The 21,918-nt window shown below is 44.9% G+C and overlaps 2 protein-coding genes across 3 annotated transcripts in view; both read left to right on the top strand.

The window, feature by feature from the left end:
• Positions 1-21,918, top strand: part of LOC138364943 (techylectin-like protein) — a 164,411-nt gene that overhangs the window by 64,702 nt on the left and 77,791 nt on the right. Inside the window, exon 2 of the mRNA XM_069325026.1 lies at positions 10,929-11,050. Within this exon, the coding sequence (XP_069181127.1) occupies positions 10,929-11,050 (122 nt within the window). The remainder of the gene's footprint in view (positions 1-10,928; positions 11,051-21,918) is intronic.
• Positions 13,719-21,044, top strand: LOC138364942 (uncharacterized). Of its 2 annotated transcripts, none has more exons than XR_011228637.1 (2): positions 13,719-19,579; positions 19,969-21,044. XR_011228637.1 is itself a non-coding variant. In XM_069325024.1 (2 exons), the coding sequence occupies exon 2, from the start codon at positions 15,825-15,827 to the stop codon at positions 18,834-18,836; it is 3,012 nt and encodes a 1,003-aa protein (XP_069181125.1). In that variant the 5' UTR covers positions 13,719-14,206; positions 14,596-15,824; the 3' UTR covers positions 18,837-21,044. The 2 variants fall into 2 exon arrangements, 1 of the variants encoding a protein (XP_069181125.1); XM_069325024.1 differs by having other exon boundaries at positions 13,719-14,206; positions 14,596-21,044.

Consider the following 21,918-nt stretch of genomic DNA (forward strand, 5'->3'; position numbering starts at 1 on the left):
ATTTTATAGGTTATTTTGTCGGCTCCAGGGAATGTATCCTTGGAGTTTTTCCGATTGAGCTCATCCAGTGTGAATGGGGCATTAGTGTCAGAGACTTCTTCACATGCTGTAAGGATTCTGTGCCACCTTTCTTCCTCTAGTCCGGTCTGTACTGCTAATACATCTGGTGGAAGTTGATTGCAGGCTGCTCTCTCTGCAAACCTGGTTGCCAGTACTTCGGCTTCCTGTTGAGGATCCTTGGGGTGTGGAGTTTTAGGTGTTTTATTCCCTTTGGCCCGGTGAATTTGCTGCCACATCTCCCCGAGAGGGGTGTGTTCCTTCAGGTGTGAACACCATTCCAACCACTTTTGTTCTTTTATTTGTCTGGTCTCTCGATGTACATGTTCCTTGACCTCACAAAGTAAGATCCTGTTGCGGTCACTTGGCTGCTTTTTGTATAGCTTTCTTGTTCTATTGAGTCTATGGTTGAGTTCTTTGACACGTTCGCAATAGTACCAATGATCTTTATGGTGTCCGGTGGACTGTTTTTTCAGTGGGATTGAGTGGTTGGCTGCACTTTGAATCGCTTTGACAAATTCTTGTTCTGCCTGATTAATGTCTTCGGGAAGATCATAGTTTCTTTGCCACTCTGAAATGAGGCTTTGAAATCGGTCCCAGTTTGCTAAACCACCAGGTTTAGTTCCAGGCTTCAGATGGAGGCGGAGGTAGGGTGGGTAGGTCTAACTAAAGATCAATTTGAACCCCATAGTGGTCGCTTGTCAGTGTGGGCTCAACTGACCATGTTGCTGCATCTCTTAGGGAGGCTGAAACGAAGGTTAGGTCTAATCTGCCTCCTTGGATGTGGGTAGGTTCATTCTTGTTTAGGATTTGTATTTCTGGAAGCTGGTCCAGTAGATGTGTGTAATGTGTATGCCGGCTTCATTTGTTTTGTTCGAGCCCAGTGCCAATCGATGATGGGCATTAAAATCTCCACAAATGATTGTGTTTGTTGTTGTCGCGTGTCCAAATAACACAGAGAGATCCATTTCGGCTTGTGGGGACCTGTACACATTGAACACTGCAAGTTTGTCGTGTCTTAGCTCAATGGTGACTCCCATTACCTCTGTCCCTGCTCCACAATTGGGTGAGCTGGTTATGGATTTGGAGATCAGGTCACATTTTACATAGATTGCACATCCCCTGGATTGCCCATTGATCCATGGAAGGAAGAAGCCTCGATAGCCTGAGATTTTAGGTTCTAATCCGGCTCGAAGCAAGCTCTCCTGTAGTATCAGGATGTCTATGCCTTTGGTTGCTGCTATGCATTGCAAGTGTTGCAATTTAGTGCGCAGTCCTTGCGCATTCCATTGCAGGATCTTTAGAATTCTAGGTTCTTGAAATGTGCTGATAATTCCGTGGTATCCATGGTGTCTGATGAACACGCCATGGAAGTTGCAATTGGGGTATAGGTTCTTAGTGGACCTGAAATTGACTCATCAATGTCGCTTTCCGACGAGCTGGACTCTATCTGCTTTTTATGGGGGTGCCTCCTGCCCTGCTGTCTTGACGGTGTGGATATTACATCTTCGAATTTTTTGAGCTTGTGCTCAATTGTCTTCCGAGTCTCTGTGGTTTGCTTCATTCCATGTGAAGACAGCAGACTTTCGATCAACTCAGTGACCAAAGTTTTGAGCATTGGCCAGAGAGCGTTCAGTTCAGTGGGAGCACTATTTAATGTTGTGCCTAGTGGCTTTTAGACCCTTCTCGGTGGTAACTTTGGCACTGGAATTGCTACTTCTATTGGCCCCAGTGTGCTTGCTGGATGAAATGGGAGGCAGACTACTTTGAACATGATTCTTGTGTCCTCCATCTTTCTTTTTGTCCTGTGAGAAGGACTTGTCGAGTTTCCTCTTTTGTGGTTCGTACTTGCTTCCATATCGGGCGGCATTGTTTTATCTGGACCCAGTGAGGTGTTGACTGGTGAGTGGGGAGGGGGAGTGGTATGGTGGGGGGAAGGGAGGGTCGCCTGAGAGGCGGAAGGGCTGGTTGACTGGGAGGCGTTAGGGGGTATGGGTGATGAGGCAGGAATGGGGTTGTTGGGTGGGGTAGGGTTGGGGTTAGTGAGGGAGATAAGGTTGGGGTTAGTGAGTGGGGGAGAGGTAAGTTGGTTTGTGAGAGAAATGGGGTCTGGTTGGGCCTGTGCGGGGTGGTGGTGGGTCACTCCACCACTACCCCAGGCTGGTGTCTGCCTACTGGCTTGCTGTGATACTGTTCACGGAGCCATACCCGCCCCTGTTTACTGGTCCACCTGCTGTCTGCGTCGGCGTCCTTCTCAAGCCCTGCCAGTCAGGCCTCTTGCTGCAATACCTGTTCCAGGCATGATGGGGCTGCTTGCAGTTGACACATTTAGGTATTACCCCGCCACCTCCACTCGGTTTAAGCTTGTCTAGACACTGCTTGGTGTCGTGAGAGCCAATGCAACACCCACACCTAATTGGGCGATCACATTGCCACGTTCTGTGATCCCACCGTTGACAGTTGCCACACAAGGACGGGCTGCCAATATACCTCTCCACTTTGCACGCCCTCATGCCTGGTATTTTAATGACTTGGGGCAGCTCTCCCTTCCACATAGCAATTGCTTGATTTTTGACCAGTCCCCCTGGTCCAGTGTTGCGCTCGACCCAAACAATCTCGTCATAGTCCTTGAGATATGCCACGTCAACATGAATGCTATAGTTCTTAATTATAATTTGAGTTTGTCTTGTCTGTGGGTTTGCTTCTAACAATTTAACATTCTTATCTTGATACTCGAGACTGTTCTCTGTGAAGTACTTCAGGGCTCTGTGCCCCTGCACCCATGCACTAACATTGCCACCTACACACCTGCTGTCTATACGATACTCTGCTCTGTGGGCGCTGGCGGCCTCAATAATCCATCTGAACTTCTCTGGTGCTGTCATTCCCCCTGCAGGAAAGATTAGGGTGTACCACTCACTGTCTTCGTCTGGTCGTCGTCGTTGTTGTTGTTGTTGCTGAGGTTGCTGTTGCTGCTCATCCCGGTTGGACATGTATATGAGTGGGATTGGGTGGTTATAAATAGGAGCTGCCTCGTATGGGCCAATAGGCCTTCTGCAGTTGCCTTTGTTCTTATGTTCTTAGATAGGGTTTTGAAATCATCGAAGGATTGGCAGATGCAGTTTAATGCTGATAAATGTAAAGTTCTGAGGTTAGGTAATGATGATAGGGTTACAAGATACGAGCTAGATGGTGTTGAGATTGCGAAGTCGAATTGCGAAAGGGATCTGGGAGTTATGATTAGTAAGAATTTAAAACAAAAGGATCAATGCATAAATGTTCGTAATAAGGCAAATCGGACACTTGGATTTATTAATCGCAGCGTTAGTAACAAGACACCTGGTGTGGTTCTCAAGCTATATCTTGCTCTAGTTAGGCCCCATTTAGATTATGCAGTTCAGTTTTGGTCGCCATATTATAGAATGGATGTTAATTCACTTGAACGTGTCCAGTGTAGGATGACTAAGTTAATTCCCCAAATTAGAAATCTTTCACATGAAGAAAGATTAACAAAGCTTAAGTTGCATTCACTGGAAAGGCGAAGAGTTAGGGGTGACATGATAGAGGTTTACAAGTGGGTGAATGGACATAACAAAGGGGGATATTAATAAGGTATTAAAAGTATCAACACAAGACAGAACACGAAACAATGGGTATAAATTGGATAAGTTTAGATTTAGGAAAGACTTGGGTAAATACTGGTTCAGTAACAGGGTTGTTGATTTGTGGAACCAATTGCCTCGTAACATTGTGGAGGTGGGGTCCCTCGATTGTTTCATGCATGGGTTGGACATGTATATGAGTGGGATTGGGTGGTTATAAATAGGAGCTGCCTCGTATGGGGCAACAGGACATCTGCAGTTGCCTTTGTTCTTATGTTCTTAATACGGCGACCAAAACTGAACTGCATAATCTAAATGAGGCCTAACCAGAGCAAGATATAGCTTAAGAACCACACCAGGTGTCTTATTACTAACGCTTCGATTAATAAATCCCAGTGTCCTATTCGCCTTATTACGAACATTCATGCATTGATCCTCTAGTTTTAAATTCTTACTAATCATAACTCCCAGATCTCTTTCGCAATCCGACTTCGCAATCTCAACACCATCTAGCTCGTATCTTGTAACTCTATCATCATTACCTAGCCTCAGAACTTTACATTTATCAGCATTAAACTGCATTTGCCAATCCTTTGACCATTTCAAAACCCTACGTTTCTGCTGCTGCTGTTGATACTGATGCTGCTACCGCTGTTGTTACTGGTGCTGCTGTTGTTACTGTTACTGGTGCTGATTTTTTTAGTGATACTGATCATGCAGTTGTTACTCTTACTGCTCCTGTTCTTCTTACTGTTACTGCTCCTGTTCTTCTTACTGTTACTGGTGATGCTGTTGTTACTGTTACTGGTGCTGCTAATGTTACTGTTGCTGGTGCTGATGTTGATAATTTTACTTGTGATGCTGTTTTTACTGGTACTGGTCATGCTGTTGTTACAGTTACTGATGCTGATGTTGTTACTGTTATTGGTGCTGATGTAGATACTTTTACTGGTGATGCTGTTGTTACTGTTTCTGGTCATGCTGTTGTTACTGTTACTGGTGCTGCTGTTGTTACTGTTACTGGTGCTGATTTTGTTGGTATTACTGGTGATGCTGTTGTTATTGTAACTGGTGCTGCTGTTGTTATTGTTACCGGTGCTGCTGTTGTTGCTGTTGCTGCTGTTCTTACTGTGGCTAATGCGGCTGTTCTTACTATTGGTGATGCTGTTTTTGTTACTGTTGCAATTGCTACTGTTGTTGTTTGCTACTGATGCTACTGTTGTTAATGTTACTAGTTCTGCTGTTTTACTGTTGCTGGTGCTGATGTTTTAAGTGTTACTTGTGATGCTGTTGTTACTGTTGCTGGTGCTGCTGTTGTTACTGTTATTGGTGCTGCTGCTGTTACTGATGCTGCTGTTGTTACTGTTGCTGGTGTGGTTTCTTTTTTCTGGTGGTCCTGTTATTACTGTTGTAGGTGCTGTTGTTATTGTTGCTGGTGCTGATGTTGTTATTGGTGCTGCTGTTGTTACAGTTGTTGGTGCTACAGTTGTTACTGTTGCTCTTGCTATTGTTGTTACTGTTGTTGGTGCTGCTTTTGTTACTGTTAATGGTGCTGCTGTTGTTACTATTGGTGGTTCTGATTTTATTGTTACTGTTGTTGTTACTGTTGCTGGTGCTTCTGTTATTATTGGTGCTGCTGTTGTTACAGTTGATGGTGCTACGATTGGTACTGTTGCTGTTGCTATTGTTAATATTGTTGTTGGAGCTGCTTTCGTTACTGTTACTGTTGCTGCTCTTGTTACTAGTACTGGTGCTGCTGCAGTTACGGTTACTGGTGCTGTTGTTGCTACTGTTTCTGGTGCTCCGGTTATTACTGTTGGAGGTGCTACTGTTGGTAGTTACTGGAGCTGCTGTTATTACTGTTTCTGGTGCTACTGTTGCTGCTGGTGCTGCTGTTGCTACTGTTGCTGGTGCTGCTGTTGTTACTATTGCTGGTGATTATGACCTTACTGATGCGGTTGCTGCTGTTGTCACTGTTGGTGGAGCTGCTGTTGTTACTGTTGGTGGTCCTGCTGTTGTTGCTGGTGCAGGTGTTGTTACTGTTTCTGGTGCTGTTGTTAGTATTGTTAGTAGTGCTGTTGTTAGTGGTGCTGCTGTTGTTACTGATGTTGGTGCTGCTGTTGTTGTTGTTACTGGAGCATCTGTTTTACTGTGTCTGGTTCTGCTGTTGTTACTATTTCTGGTGTTTCTGTTTTACTTTATACGGTGCTGCTGTTGTTTCAGTTGCGGGTGATGCTTTTGTTACTTTTAATGGTGCCGCTGTTGTTACTGCTTCTGGTGCAGCTCTTGATACTGCTGCTGGAGAAGGTGTTGTTACTGTTGCTGGTTCTGCTGTTGTTACTGCTGATGGTGCTGCTGTTGTTACTGTTACATGTACTGTTATTGTTTCTGTTACTAATATTGCTATTGTCACTGTTACTTGTGCTGCAGTTGTTACTGTTACTGTTGCAGCTGTTTTTACTCTTACTGTTATTTCTGTTGTTACTCTTGCTGGTGCTGCTGTTCTTACTGTTACTATTGCTGCTTTTGTTACTATTACTGGTGCTGCTGCAGTTACTGTTTCTGGTGCTGTTGTTGCTACTCTTACTGGTGCTCCGGTTATTACTATTGGAGGTAGTAAGATAGTTGGATCAGTCAGGCGCAGATAGTCCCAGTGAGAGGGTGTGTTAACCGGTGCTCCAGATGTTGTTATATTATCATAGCAATATGGAAGTTGTAGTGAAGGACCTGGTGACTCTAGTGGGAGCCCTGAGGTCAGAGTTGGACTCTCTGCGGGAGGAGGTGCGTCAGCTGAAAGAACAAGGAGAAGTAACGAAGGAGGAGACCAGTAGAAAGGGACCTCGTCTTGGAGAGTTGTGAAAGACAGGGGCCTTAAGAAGACTTTGATAAAGCCGCCTTCAAACGCCATAGCAACTTCTAATTCATTTGACGTTTTGGAGGACGAGTGCTATGGTGAGACTGCGGATCGCGCAAAAGGGAAAGCAAGGAAGCGCAGGCCTCTCAGAGAGTAAAGGAAGTACCTAAGCAAACCTTAGTTGTGGGAGATTCCCAGATAAGGAATTTGGATAGAACGTTTTGTGCTAGAGATAGGGGGAACAGGTTAAGGGTTTGCTATCCCGGAGCTGGCATTGGTGATATTATAAACAACATGAATGATATTATGGCTGGAAATGGGAACAATCCCATTATTTGCATTAACGTGCGAGGAAATGACGTTGGTCGAGTTAGGAGTGAGGAACTGATTCAGAGGTATAAAACAGCCATAGAATTAGTTAGGAGCAAGGGAGGAATCCCGATCATATGTGGCATTCTTCCAAGAAAGGGAGTGGGAAATGAATGGATATCGAGGGCACTTGGTGTCAATTACCGGCTGGAAAGATATTGCAAATCAAATGCAATATCTTTCATAGACAGCTGGGAACACTTCTATGGAAGAAATGAAATGTATGCTCGTGATGGGGTGCATCTATCGAGAGCTGGGGTTGTTGCTGTTGCGAACTCGTTGGAAGAAGTGCTTAGAGCTGTTTGTTTGGGTTTAAACTGTTAGTAGATAGAGGAATGGGAATTGATTTGGAGGAAGGAGGTAAAAAAGTATGTGTTTGTGGGAGAAAGGAATTGGCAAAATGATTAGGGAAAGAGAAGGGCCTCAAAATAACAAATCACTTAGGGTATATTACACTAACAGTAGAAGTCTAAGAAATAAAATTAACGAATTAAATGCTATTGTCTGCACAGAAAAAATAGATATTATTGCACTTACCGAAAAGTGGATGAATGTAGAAAATAGAGAACTATTAGCTGAATATCAAATAAATGGATTTAAACTATTTCACACAGATAGATATATTAGACGAGGAGGTGGAGTAGCCATATATGTATGGGAATAAAAAAGAGGGAATAAAAACTGAGCCACACACAGAAACTATTTGGATAGAATTAAACGAAAAAGCTAATAATATTATAATAGGAGTTATATATAGGCCACCAAATTTAGACAGAATGGAAGCAAAGCACCTATGGGATAAAATATCTAAAGCATCTATATCTAACAGTATTTATGTCATGGGTGACTTTAATTTTAGCGAAATAAACTGGTTGAAGAAAACAGGGAATAGTGAAGCAGAAGATTTTCTAGAATTAATTGACGATTGCTTTCTTACGCAACACATTAAGGAACCAACACGGAAAAATAATATTTTAGATTTAGTGTTAACTAACAGGGAAACACAAATTAATGACATCGAAATAGGGAGTGAGCTAGGGAACAGTGATCACAAAGAAATCAGATTTAGCATAGAATGGAATAGACCAGTAGGAGAAAATTCTGTTAAAGTGCCAGATTTTCGAAAAGCTGATTTAATAGCCTAAGAATTTTTTTGGGTCAAATTGATTTGAAAGTCTTGGGTATGGGGTGTGGGCCGGTCTTGGAGCGAGACATGAACCCAGCAATAGGTGACTTAAATGGGGATTTCGATGTGGATTCAATATATAACTTATTTAAGAATATTCTAAACAAAGCACAGGAACGTAGTATGCCATACAAATTGAATAGATCGAATACTAATGACCCAAAGTGGATAACAAAGAATTTGAAGAACCTTATAGGTAAAAAGAGAGCTTGGTACAAAAGGATTAAAAATGGGGAGGTCACTTTAGAACAGGAATTCGTACAACTGGTTAGAAATGTTAAAAAAGAGATAAGGAAAGCAAAAAGAAACTATGAAGTTCGCATAGCAGGGCAAGCAAAGACAAATCCTAAAGTGTTTTTTTCAGTTATATCGTACTAAGACTAGGGAAAGGATAGGTCCATTAAAAACTGAGACAGGTCAAATAACAGATAGTGATGAAGAGATGAGTAGTATTTTTAATAAATATTTTATAAATATATATATTAGAATAATTTTTATAAATATAAATATTAGAAATAAAATTAACGAATTAAGTGCTCTTGTCTGCACAGAAAAAAATAGATATCATTGCACTTACCGAAACGTGGATGAATGTAGAAAATAGAGAACTATTAGCTGAATATCAAATAAATGGATTTAAACTATTTTACACAGATCGATATATTAGACGAGGAGGGGGAGTAGCCATATATGTTAGGGACAATTTGAAATGTAGTCTCAAAGAGGAAATCAAAAGTGAGCCATACACAGAAACTATTTGGATAGAATTAAACGAGAAAGCAAATAATATTATAATAGGAGTTATATATAGGCCACCAAATTTAGACAGAATGGAAGCGAAGCATCTATGGGATGAAATATCTAGAGCATCTAGATCTAACAATATTTATGCCAAGGGTGACTTTAACTTTAGTGGAATAAACTGGTTGAACTAAACAGGGAATAGTGAAGCAGAAGATTTTCTAGAATTAATTGACAATTGCTTTCTTACGCAACACATTAAGGAACCAACGCGGGAAATAATATTTTAGATTTAGTGTTAACTAACAGGGAAACACAAATTAATGACATCGAAAAAGGGAGTGAGCTAGGGAACAGTGATCACAAAGAAATCAGATTTAGCATAGAATGGAATAGACCTGTAGGAGAAAATTCTGTTAAAGTGCCAGATTTTCGAAAAGCTGATTTTAATAGCCTAAGAAATTTTTTGGGTCAAATAGATTGGAAAGTCTTGGGTATGAGGTGTGGGCCGGTCTTGGAGCGAGACATGAACCCAGCGATAGGTGACGTAAAAGGGGATTTCGATGTGGATTTAATATACAACTTATTTAAGAATATTCTAAACAGAGCACAGGAACGTAGTATACCATACAAATTGAATAGATCGAATACTAATGACCCATAGTGGATAACAAATAATTTAAAGAACCTTATAGGTAAAAAGAGAGCTTGGTACAAAAGGATTAAGAATGGGGAAGTCAGTTTAGAACAGGAATTCATACAACTGATTAGAAATGTTAAAAAAGAGATTAGGAAAGCAAAAAGAAACTATGAAGTTCGCATAGCAGAGCATGCAAAGTCAAATCCTAAAGTGTTTTTTCAGTTATATCGAACTAAAACTAGGGAAAGGATAGGTCCTTTCTGAGACAGGTCAAATAACGGATAATGACAAGGAGATGAGTAGTATTTTTAACAAATATTTTATATCTGTATTTACTAAAGAAGAACTTAACCATATGCCTTCAGCCGAACAAGTCTATGTGGGTGGGGATGAGGACAGGTTGACTAGTTTAGCAGTTACCAGGGAGGATGTAATTAAACAATTAGTAAAACTAAAACCAAACAAATCCCCAGGGGCGGATGAAGTGTTTCCCAGGGTGCTTAAAGAATGCAAAGAAGAGCTTTCCGAGCCACTGTCTACCATATTTAATAAATCAATAGAGTTAGGCAAAATGCCAGAGTCATGGAAGGTAGCTAATGTGGTACCAATTTTTAAGAAAGGAGATAGATCACTTGCGTCAAACTATCGGCCAATTAGCCTAACGTCTATTGTGGGAAAGTTACTTGAATTAATAATTGCAAATACAATTCGTCTTCATCTTGAAAAACATAAATTAATAAATGAGTCGCAACATGGTTTTACAAATGGCCGTTCATGTTTAACAAATTTGCTATTTTTTTATTCCAGCGTAGTTGAGGTAGTTGATAGTGGTAAGGATTGTGATGTTGTGTACCTTGACTTTAGCAAAGCTTTTGATACAGTGCCACATGAAAGACTGATTAAAAAAATAGAAGCTCATGGTATTCGGGGTGCTATATTAAGTTGGGTTAGGGCATGGCTATTCCAAAGGAAACAGAGAGTTAGTATAAATGGGGTTAAGTCAGAGTGGGATAATGTTGTTAGTGGAGTACCTCAGGGCTCACCCACAATACCCTCTACCACCACCACCACTCACACCACCCCTCCACCACCACCACCACCCACAACACCCTCCACCACCATCACCACCACCACCACTAACACCACACCTCCACAACTACCACCACCCACACCACCCCTCCACCACCCCTGCACCGTTACCACCCACAATACCCTCTACCACCACCACCACTCACACCTCCCCTCCATCACCACCACCTACAATACCCTCCACCATCACCACCAACAATTCCCTCCACCACCACCACCCACAACACCCTCCACCACCCACACCCACACCATCCCTGCACCATCACCATACACACCACCCCTCCACCACCACCACCACCCACACCACCCCTCTCATATCTTACCATGGACCAAGTACCTGCACATCTATGTGCTGCCTGGTACCTCTCACCATCTCCTACCATACACCAGGTACCAGCTGCTGGTGGACGGGTACCAGGAAGAGAGTACCATGGGGGACATCCTTGTACGGCAACACAACTTCAGTGGAATGAAGTTCTCCACCATGGACAGAGACAATGATATCAAGTCAGGTAAGTTAGGTCCTCACAGATGACGTCTTGGGTCTAGGATATTGTCTTTATTGTCCAGCATTAACAATATATGTTCCTGTAGGAAATATTGTATACTTTCCCCTTTATGAGACCATTCTTGTAATATAATAAAGTTAATGTTATCACTTGATGATTATATCAGTGCACGACGGGGATAATAACCTTAACAAACAACTGAACCAGGAAGACCATTGTTTGTTCATCCTGGGTTGTGTGTGTGTGTGTATGTGTGTACTCACCTATTTGTGCTTGCGGGGGTTGAGCTTTGGCTCTTTGGTCCCGTCTTTCAACTGTCAATCAACTGGTGTACAGATTCCTGAGCCTACTGGGCTCTATCATATCTACATTTAAAACTGTGTATGGAGTTAGCCTCCACCACATCACTGCCTAATGCATTCCATCCATTAACTACTCTGATACTGAAAAAGTTCCTTCTAACGTCTCTGTGGCTCATGTGGGTACTCAGTTTCCACCTGTGTCCCCTTGTTCGCATCCCAACAGTGTTGAATAGTTTATCCTTGTTTACCCGGTCGATTCCTCTGAGGATTTTGTAGGTTGTGATCATGTCTCCCCTTACTCTTCTGTCTTCCAGTGTCGTAAGGTGCATTTCCCGCTGCCTTTCCTCGTAACTCATGCCTCTTAGTTCTGGGACTAGTCTAGTGGCATACCTTTGGACTTTTTCCAGCTTCGTCTTGTGCTTGACAAGGTACGGGCTCCATGCTGGGGCCGCATACTCCAGGATTGGTCTTACATATGTGGTGTACAAGATTCTGAATGATTTCTTACACAGGTTCCTGAACGCTGTTCTGATGTTAGCCAGCCTTGCATATGCCGCAGACGTTATTCTTTTTATATGGGCTTCAGGAGACAGGTTTGGTGTAATATCAACTCCTAGATCTTTCTCTCTGTTCGTTTCATTAAGTACTTCATCTTCTAATCTGTATCCTGTGTCTGGACTCCTGTTTCCACTGCTTAGTTTTATTACTTTGCATTTACTCGGGTTGAACTTCAACAACCATTTGTTGGACCATTCACTCAATCTGTCTAGGTCATCTTGTAGCCTCCTACTATCGTCCACAGTTTCAATCCTCCTCATAATTTTTGCATCATCGGCAAACATTGAGAGGTGATTCTATAAGGTGATTCTATACCCTCTGGGAGATGATTTACATATATCAGAAACAGTATAGGTCCAAGGACTGACCCCTGCGGGACTCCACTTGTAACGTCTCGCCAATCTTGAGACCTCACCCCTCACACAGACTCGTTGTCTCCTGTTGCTTAGGTACTCCTTTATCCAATGGAGTACCTTCCCTTTCACTCCAGCCTGCATCTCCAGCTTTTTCACTAGCCTCTTGTGTGGCACTATATCAAAGGCTTTCTGACAATCCAAAAATATGCAGTTTGCCCACCCTTCTCTTTCTTGCCTTATTTTTGTTGCCTGGTCGTAGAATTCAAGTAACCCTGTGAGGCAGGACCTGCCATCCCTGAACCCATGTTGATGCTGTGTTACAAAGTTCTTTTGCTCCAGGTGCTCCACTAGCTTTCTTCGCACAATCTTCTCCATCAGCTTGCATGGTATGCAGGTTAGGGACACTGGCCTGTAATTCAGTGCCTCCTGTCTATCTCCTTTCTTGTATATCGGGACTATGTTAGCTGCTTTCCAAATTTCTGGCAGTTCCCCTGTTGCCAGTGATTTGTTATACACTATGGAGAGTGGTAGGCACAGTTCTTCTGCACCTTCCTTTAGTATCCAAGAGGAGATTCCATCTGGGCCTATAACCTTTGTCACATCCAACTCTAGTAAACACTTCCTTACTTCCCTGCTGGTAACCTCAAACTCTTCCAGTGGTTCCTGGTTAGCTATTCCTTCTCCTATCTCAGGGATTTCTCCTTGCTCTAAGGTGAAGACCTGGAATTTCTTATTCAGTTCCTCGCACACTTCCTTGTCGTTTGTAGTGAATCCTTCTGCCCCTATCCTTAATTTCATACCCTGTTCCTTTACTGTTTTTTTTCTCCTGATGTGGCTATGCAGCAATTTAGGCTGAGTCTTTGCCTTGCTTGCGATGTCATTTTCGTATTGTCTTTCTGCCTCTCTTCTCATCCTGACATATTCAGTCCTGGCATTCTGGTATCTTTCTCTGCTCTCCAGTGTCCTGTTATTCCTATAGTTTCTCCATGCCCTTTTACTTTGCTGCTTAGCTAGCCTACATCTCTGATTAAAACATGGGTTTCTCATCTTCATTTCACTGTTTTCCTGTTGGGCTGGGACAAACTTGTTTGCTGCGTCCTTGCACTTTTGCGTGATGTAGTCCATCATACCTCGGGCCGTCTTTTCCCTGAGCTCTGTTTCCCATGCTATATCTGTTAGGAATTTTCTTATCTCCTCATAGTTTCCCTTTCGGTATGCTAACCTCTTGGTTTCGGTATCCCTCCTCGAGTTCAATAACCCTTCTTCAATCAGGTACTCAAACACCAGTACACTGTGGTCGCTCATTCCTACTGGGGCCTGAAAACCGATTGCTCTTATGTCAGAGTCGTTCAGGGTGAAGACCAGGTCTAGTCTCGCTGGTTCATCATTTCCTCTATTCCTTGTGGGTTCTCTGACATGCTGGGTTAAAAAGTTTCTAGTCACTACTGTTATGATCTCAGCCTGCAGGAGAAACGAGTCTCCCTTCTTGAGAGTTATTCAGCAAGCCTGACCTAACTAGAAGGTCTAGCAAACATTGAGGTGATAACCCATATGAAAAATGGCTGGTTAGATATGTAAAACAATTTAAGATTATGGGCAGTAAGTAAGGAAATAGATAAATGACTGGCTAGGAGATGTGGACACTTTGCTGGAGGCGTGAGGCTCGCTTCCGGAGGACCTTGACCTCACTTGAGTGCCAGACATCGCAGGGGGAAGCCGCGCTCCATTTGAGCTCCCGCCAGAAGGGAACCCCTAGTGATATATCTCGAAGAGAAGAGAAGTGTGCGGACGTACCAGCTGTGGAATCGAGCTGGGAACGTTGTGGTCTCAAGTCCTGGTCGACGAGCAGATATTAAATCGCCCAGAAGCATTATTGTGGGCTGTGTGGAGCGCCCTGACCAGACGCCGTCAGAGGAAAAGCGCCCTCGATCAGTTAATCTGTGGTAAGCACGATATACGCCAGTTCATAGTGATCGCTTGTAGTTTGGTCGTGTGCCCAGCGACAGTAGCAATGTTTATTTATAAGTTAGACATGTTTTAATAAGGCAGAAGGCCTGAAATAAGAGAGTGGAGAGGGAGGAACACGGAGCGATGTCCGCCCCCTCTGAGCGCTGGCGGAAGACTGAGGGAGCCTGGCTCTTGACGGAGGAAGACCCTCCCAGTGAGTGAGGTCCGCCGCCAGGCGAGGTGGAGTATGGACCCGCCCAAAACGGGGGAGTCCACTCTCACTGTATGTAGAGAACAGATAGAGGTTTGAGGCAAGCATATTGTGTGGTTATTTTTGTTTATGTGTTAAAGGGGAACATTTTATTGGAACGTCGATGGGTTGCAGGTTTGTCTTTGGGGAAGAAGTTGCTGAGAACTTCGAAGCCAGCAGATGATGTAGCTGATGAGACTCCAAGGTAGTGGAGCAGAGGACCTCGAGCTGTGAGGAGAAGCAGCAGTGAAGAGGAGTGTCACGTGCTTCTGTAGAGGTGGTGTAGCAGCCAAGAGAGCTGTGGAAGAACCTAACAGAAGGGTGAAGCACCGTAGTTGCACAAGGAAACTTCATGATAGCAGCCTGGAGGAGCTGCAGAGGATCCTGGTAGTGAAGCCCGGAAGAACCTAAGGATATTAGGGTTGTGAACTTCCAGAGGTGGAAGGGGGAAGTTCTGGTGGATTACTTATAGGGAGTTGATAGTGTTTGGTTGTCAGTAGCGTGCAAGACGCAGTGAGAGGTGAGTGACTGTTGGCATCCTTATGTCAAGGAGTTTTTTATACTGAAGTATCAATGAACATTTATACTGGTATATGTTATTGCATTCAAATGCTGATTTTCTATATATATATGTTATCTTGCTGATGGTGCAACAGTGTGTAGGCTTGACCAACTTGAGGAGGTTAATAGTATCAGGTGGTGAACCAGGAGATAGGATACCACTTGATAAGCTGATAATAGAGTTCTGATGGTATTGGAGTGCAACCTGATTGTGATATTATAGAGTATAGGATTCATTATTATTATATGTGTGTATGTATCGTGTATGTGCTTTGTCCAGTAAATGTGTCACAATTTGCTGGTGTTTGCCCTTGTCCTAGTGAGGCTTCCCAGGAGGTAGTAAAGAAGGAGAGAGAGAGAGGAAGAACCATGAACCACTGCTGTGGACAGGGTAGGAGGTAATACTAGTAAGTCATAGGGGGATTGAGGAGATCATATCTCATAAGGAGAGAGTGGGGAGTCACAGCGGCTCGAGTGGGTGTGTGCACGTGACAACGAGGCTAAGTGTTGGAGCCGCATCCCCTAAACGTGTGACGTTGAGCCCCTCTCCAAGAGCCAGAAGCGCCAAGGGTGATCTCCTAGTATAAGCACTCTGCCGAGTTGTGGGTCGGGTTGTCCATAGAGAAGGATCGACGACGACAACACCAACCAACCCACAGTCTATAAGAAATTGGGGGCCTGTCCGGGATAGTGAACTGACACACCCACACCCTGTCCAAGAGTGGATTTGTACACCCCTGCTGAGATAAACTGTGTGACCGCAGGTGTATACTCTCTCTCTTGGGAAGACTCACAGGACAAAGATGGATAAGGTGCAAGCATTTGTGGAGTCAGGCAAGCCTGAGGACTTGGAAGGTTGCACGAGGGATCAATTGAAACAAATAGCAGAAAAATGTGGCATCAGGTTGAAAGCATCTAAAGTAGCTGGGATGAAGGATGAGATCCTTAGACAGTTGAGAGCCAGAAGTGAAGCGGCAGAGCAAGGAGCCCAAGAAGGAGCTGAAAGTGGAAAGGAGGATGATGGGCAGGATGAAGTGAGATCCCAGGGATCGAGTAGGAGCAGCAAGAGTAGCCGCAGTAGTAGGAGTAGCCGAAATAGGAGCTTGGAGAGATTCCAGTTAGAGCTCCAGATCCAACAACAGCGTGAGGAGAGACAGTTCCAGCTGGAAAAGATGAAGTTAGAACTCCAGATGAAAAATGAAGCAGAGAAGGAAAAAGAAAAAACCAGGCTGGAAGTAGAAAAAGAAAAAACCAGGCTGGAAGTAGAAAAAGAGAAAACCAGACTGGAAGTAGAAAAAGAGAAAACCAGAGTAAGAGAACTGGAGTTGGAACAGGAGAAAGAAAAAGAGAAAGCAAGACTAGAGGTCGAAAAAGAAAAAGCCCAGGTCGAAAAAGAAAAAGAGAGAACAAAACAAATGCAGATAGAAGCGAATAGAACCTTGGCTGAGCAGAGGATTGAACATGGGTTGCCAGAGAGCACCACCCAGGTATCACACCCACCAGAGGTTAGGGTTAGGGAGAAGGACATTCCCTTGTTTGTGCCCGAAGAGGCAGAGAGCTTCTTCGAGCATTTTGAGAAAGTAGCCAGTATCAAGGAGTGGCCACAGGAGGAATGGGCCCAGCTGGTCCAGTTAAGATTGACCGGTGCAGCCAGGGAGGCATACACCCAATTGTCACTGGAAGAGTGCCAGGATTATGCCACAGTAAAGAGCAGCATATTGCGCTCGTTTCAGTTAACCCCAGAAGCTTATAGGAAGCGCTTCAGAGAGATGATCAAAGTTGGAGCGTGTACGTTTGCTGAGACAGCAAGGGATCTGGAAAGACGATTCCAGAAGTGGATTGAGGCTGCTGGAGTTGGATCTTATGCTGACCTGAAGCAACTGATGGTCATGGAGAAGTTCTTGGAGATGATGCATCCCGAAACAAAGTTCAAGATCCAAGAAGCAGGGATAAAGGAGGTGAAAGATGCCGCAGATAGGGCAGATATGATTACTGAAGCATACAAGAGCTTAAGGGAGAACAGAGTAAGAAGCGAGGCGAGACGTAGCAATGGCAGACCCAATGGAGTCTGGGGAGGAAGAAATTATGAGAGACCCAGAAGAGTCTGGGATGAGAAAAATTTTGATAAATGGGTAGATAAAAGTAAGTACCCAAAAACTCAGAAGAGTAGGTCGCGCACTTCGTCTGAAAGTGAAGATGGAGGAGCCAAACGAGAAACTAATCGTTATCCAGGGAATCAAGAGTCCAGTAAAGCTCCACAGAGTACGAGTAGTACGTCTGGCCCGAGGAAGTCCAATACGAGTGGGCAGAGTCAGAGCTACTCTGGTACATATAGGAGAGATTTTTCACAGATGAGATGTTACCAATGTAACGGATTGGGTCACGTGATGCGAGATTGTCGGCAGGGCAAGAGAGTTGTGACCCTGGCCATGTGTGACCCCCGAGGTAAATATACTAATGGGTTCCAAGACAAACCACAGAGAGCGAACTTAGTGAACGAGAGGTATAGGCCGTTCATGAGCAAAGGTTGGATCAGTGTAGGAGGCCAACCTGAGGTAGAAGTTGGTATCTTAAGAGATACCGGAGCTAATCAGAGCTTGATTGCGAGAAGCCTGATTGGGAATGATCGACGGTTAGCTGGCAGTGGGAAGATGAAAGTATATGGGTTATTGTCGGAGAGTGACATGCCCGTTTGTACTGTCCAGCTAAGGTCGGAATATGTGTCGACAGAGGTGATGTTGGGAGTATGCCCCGACATACCTGTTCCAGGAGTCCAAGTGATCCTGGGGAATGACTTGTGCGGGACAAAGGTGTTGCCGAGAGTCGTAGCGGAGACTGTGCCAGAGGAGTGCCCAGAAGGCCACTGCACGGGTGGGACACCTGAGAGTGTGAACCTGACTGACATCCGAGGAGATGCGTCAGGAGACCGCCAAGCCATTGAGTACCCTGTCTCGGTAGTGACGAAGGCAGAGGTGGCCGACGAGGAAGACACTGGAGAAGGTGAGACAGTGTCGATTCAGCCGGTGGAAGATATCGACGTAGATATAGCGTGGCTGTTTGATGAAGGTCCAGCCCAGGAAAATGAAGTCTCGGTGAGGTCAAAAGTGAGGATGACCCAGCCGAAGAAGAATCATGTGAAGAGAGTTGACCTGAGTAGAGCCCAGACTGCTGAAATTAAGAGTCGGAAGGTGAATGCAACTGTGCTGAGTATGAATGAGGAAAGATGTGGACATACTGAGGACGGGAGTAGAGCGTCACGTTGTCCACGAGCACAGAGGCATAGGGATAGTGGAGTTAAGTTGTTTGAGATGTCAGGAGTCGACATGTTTCACAGAAAACGTGGCGGAGAGATAGTGAAGAAGAGTAATAGCCGAGATAATGAAAGGAGAAGAGACAGTATGTGTGGAGAGATGCTTACGAGCGCTCTAGGAAAGGAAAAGCGACATGTACGGTCGAATGCTGTTGAGTGTAGTACAGTGCTCGAAGAAACTTTTAGGGAACGAAGAAGAGTTGAAGGAGAAGAAAGGGAATTGTATAGAGGTGAGAGATGTGGGAAGAGGATGATGATGCAAGCATGGATGAATAGTAGAAAGCCGAGGACTCGATGGAAGTCGAACAGGATGAGGTCTCGGATAAATGAGGAGACAAAAGGGAGGATCGTCGGTGAAGACGAGGGAGTGAAGTATGATGACAGGAGACGAAAGTATAATGGCAGTAGATGGAAGAGTGAAGACGACAGAGGAGGTACAGACAGTGGATGTCTGACTCTGGACGGGAAGAGAAGAAGACGAGGAAACGGAGGGTGGAGACAGTAAGTAGAGTGGACCAATGGAGTGCAGGCGTCCAAGGAGGACAGCCTAGCCAAGAGGTGCCAGAGAGGTCAGATCATTTGTGAGAAGAACATGTTCCTGGAGAGTTGTGAGCCAGATGTTGCAAGGTGCAACGAATTAATTGTAGACTCCTAAGAGAGTATATGGGGTGAAGAACGAGACAGTGTAGTGGCGGATGTATTATCCCGAGCTTTGCCACTGGAATAACTCTCAAAAATAAGGGGAGGGGAGTGTTATGATCTCAGCCTGCAGGAGAAACGAGTCTCCCTTCTTGAGAGTTATTCAGCAAGCCTGACCTAACTAGAAGGTCTAGCAAACATTGAGGTGATAACCCATATGAAAAATGGCTGGTTAGATATGTAAAACAATTTAAGATTATGGGCAGTAAGTAAGGAAATAGATAAATGACTGGCTAGGAGATGTGGACACTTTGCTGGAGGCGTGAGGCTCGCTTCCGGAGGACCTTGACCTCACTTGAGTGCCAGACATCGCAGGGGGAAGCCGCGCTCCATTTGAGCTCCCGCCAGAAGGGAACCCCTAGTGATATATCTCGAAGAGAAGAGAAGTGTGCGGACGTACCAGCTGTGGAATCGAGCTGGGAACGTTGTGGTCTCAAGTCCTGGTCGACGAGCAGATATTAAATCGCCCAGAAGCATTATTGTGGGCTGTGTGGAGCGCCCTGACCAGACGCCGTCAGAGGAAAAGCGCCCTCGATCAGTTAATCTGTGGTAAGCACGATATACGCCAGTTCATAGTGATCGCTTGTAGTTTGGTCGTGTGCCCAGCGACAGTAGCAATGTTTATTTATAAGTTAGACATGTTTTAATAAGGCAGAAGGCCGGAAATAAGAGAGTGGAGAGGGAGGAACACGGAGCGACGTCCGCCCCCTCTGAGCGCTGGCGGAAGACTGAGGGAGCCTGGCTCTTGACGGAGGAAGACCCTCCCAGTGAGTGAGGTCCGCCGCCAGGCGAGGTGGAGTATGGACCCGCCCAAAACGGGGGAGTCCACTCTCACTGTATGTAGAGAACAGATAGAGGTTTGAGGCAAGCATATTGTGTGGTTATTTTTGTTTATGTGTTAAAGGGGAACATTTTATTGGAACGTCGATGGGTTGCAGGTTTGTCTTTGGGGAAGAAGTTGCTGAGAACTTCGAAGCCAGCAGATGATGTAGCTGATGAGACTCCAAGGTAGTGGAGCAGAGGACCTCGAGCTGTGAGGAGAAGCAGCAGTGAAGAGGAGTGTCACGTGCTTCTGTAGAGGTGGTGTAGCAGCCAAGAGAGCTGTGGAAGAACCTAACAGAAGGGTGAAGCACCGTAGTTGCACAAGGAAACTTCATGATAGCAGCCTGGAGGAGCTGCAGAGGATCCTGGTAGTGAAGCCCGGAAGAACCTAAGGATATTAGGGTTGTGAACTTCCAGAGGTGGAAGGGGGAAGTTCTGGTGGATTACTTATAGGGAGTTGATAGTGTTTGGTTGTCAGTAGCGTGCAAGACGCAGTGAGAGGTGAGTGACTGTTGGCATCCTTATGTCAAGGAGTTTTTTATACTGAAGTATCAATGAACATTTATACTGGTATATGTTATTGCATTCAAATGCTGATTTTCTATATATATATGTTATCTTGCTGATGGTGCAACAGTGTGTAGGCTTGACCAACTTGAGGAGGTTAATAGTATCAGGTGGTGAACCAGGAGATAGGATACCACTTGATAAGCTGATAATAGAGTTCTGATGGTATTGGAGTGCAACCTGATTGTGATATTATAGAGTATAGGATTCATTATTATTATATGTGTGTATGTATCGTGTATGTGCTTTGTCCAGTAAATGTGTCACAATTTGCTGGTGTTTGCCCTTGTCCTAGTGAGGCTTCCCAGGAGGTAGTAAAGAAGGAGAGAGAGAGAGGAAGAACCATGAACCACTGCTGTGGACAGGGTAGGAGGTAATACTAGTAAGTCATAGGGGGATTGAGGAGATCATATCTCATAAGGAGAGAGTGGGGAGTCACAGCGGCTCGAGTGGGTGTGTGCACGTGACAACGAGGCTAAGTGTTGGAGCCGCATCCCCTAAACGTGTGACGTTGAGCCCCTCTCCAAGAGCCAGAAGCGCCAAGGGTGATCTCCTAGTATAAGCACTCTGCCGAGTTGTGGGTCGGGTTGTCCATAGAGAAGGATCGACGACGACAACACCAACCAACCCACAGTCTATAAGACTACCTCCAGTAGTTTGGCTCTCCACGTATCCTCGCCTCCATGCGGTTCCTTGTTCTCCCAGTCAATCCTTCCGTGATTGAAGTCCCCCATGATGAGCAGGTGGGATCTACTTTTACAGGCAGCAGAGGCTGCCCTCTCAATTATAGTGTTAATTGCCATGTTGTTGTTTTTGTACTCTTGACTGGGTCTTCTGTCATTTGGTGGGGGGTTATATATTACTGCTACTACTATTCTTGGTCCTCCCATTGTCATGGTGCCTGCTAAGTAGTCTCTGAAACCCTCACAGCGCAGGATAGCCATTTCCTTAAAACTCCATTCCTTTCTCATGAGTAGGGCCCCTCCGCCTCCTCCCCTACCTTCCGTCTCTTTCCTTATTACTGTGTACTCCTGGGGAAACACGGCATTCGTTATGATTCCAGAGAGTTTCGTTTCAGTGAGTTCAATTACATCTGGGTTCACTTCTTGTGCTCTTTCCCTTAGTTCACTTGCCTTGCTTGTGATCCCATCTATGTTCGAGTACATTACTATGAAACTGACTCTCTTCTGCTTCTCCTCTGGGGGGGACCTGTGGGCTCTGGGGTGAGCGGGAGCTGGGAGGATCTGGTACAGGGAGACTGGTGGAGGAGGAAGGGCTTGGGGGGGTGGGGGGGGAGGGGGAGGGTAGGAGGGTTGGGTGAGAGGGGGAAGGTTGGGGGGGGGGGGTGAGAGGGGGAGGGTTGGAGGGGGTGAAAGGGGGAGGGTTGGGGGGGGGGAGGAGGAGGAGGAGTGTGTGTGTGTGTGTACTCACCTAGTTGTGCTTGCGGGGGTTGAGCTCTGGCTCTTTGGTCCCGCCTCTCAACCGTCAATCAACAGGTG

This window comes from Procambarus clarkii, chromosome 15 (genome assembly GCF_040958095.1).
Source record: "Procambarus clarkii isolate CNS0578487 chromosome 15, FALCON_Pclarkii_2.0, whole genome shotgun sequence".
In the NCBI taxonomy this organism is placed as follows: Eukaryota; Metazoa; Arthropoda; class Malacostraca; order Decapoda; family Cambaridae; genus Procambarus; species Procambarus clarkii.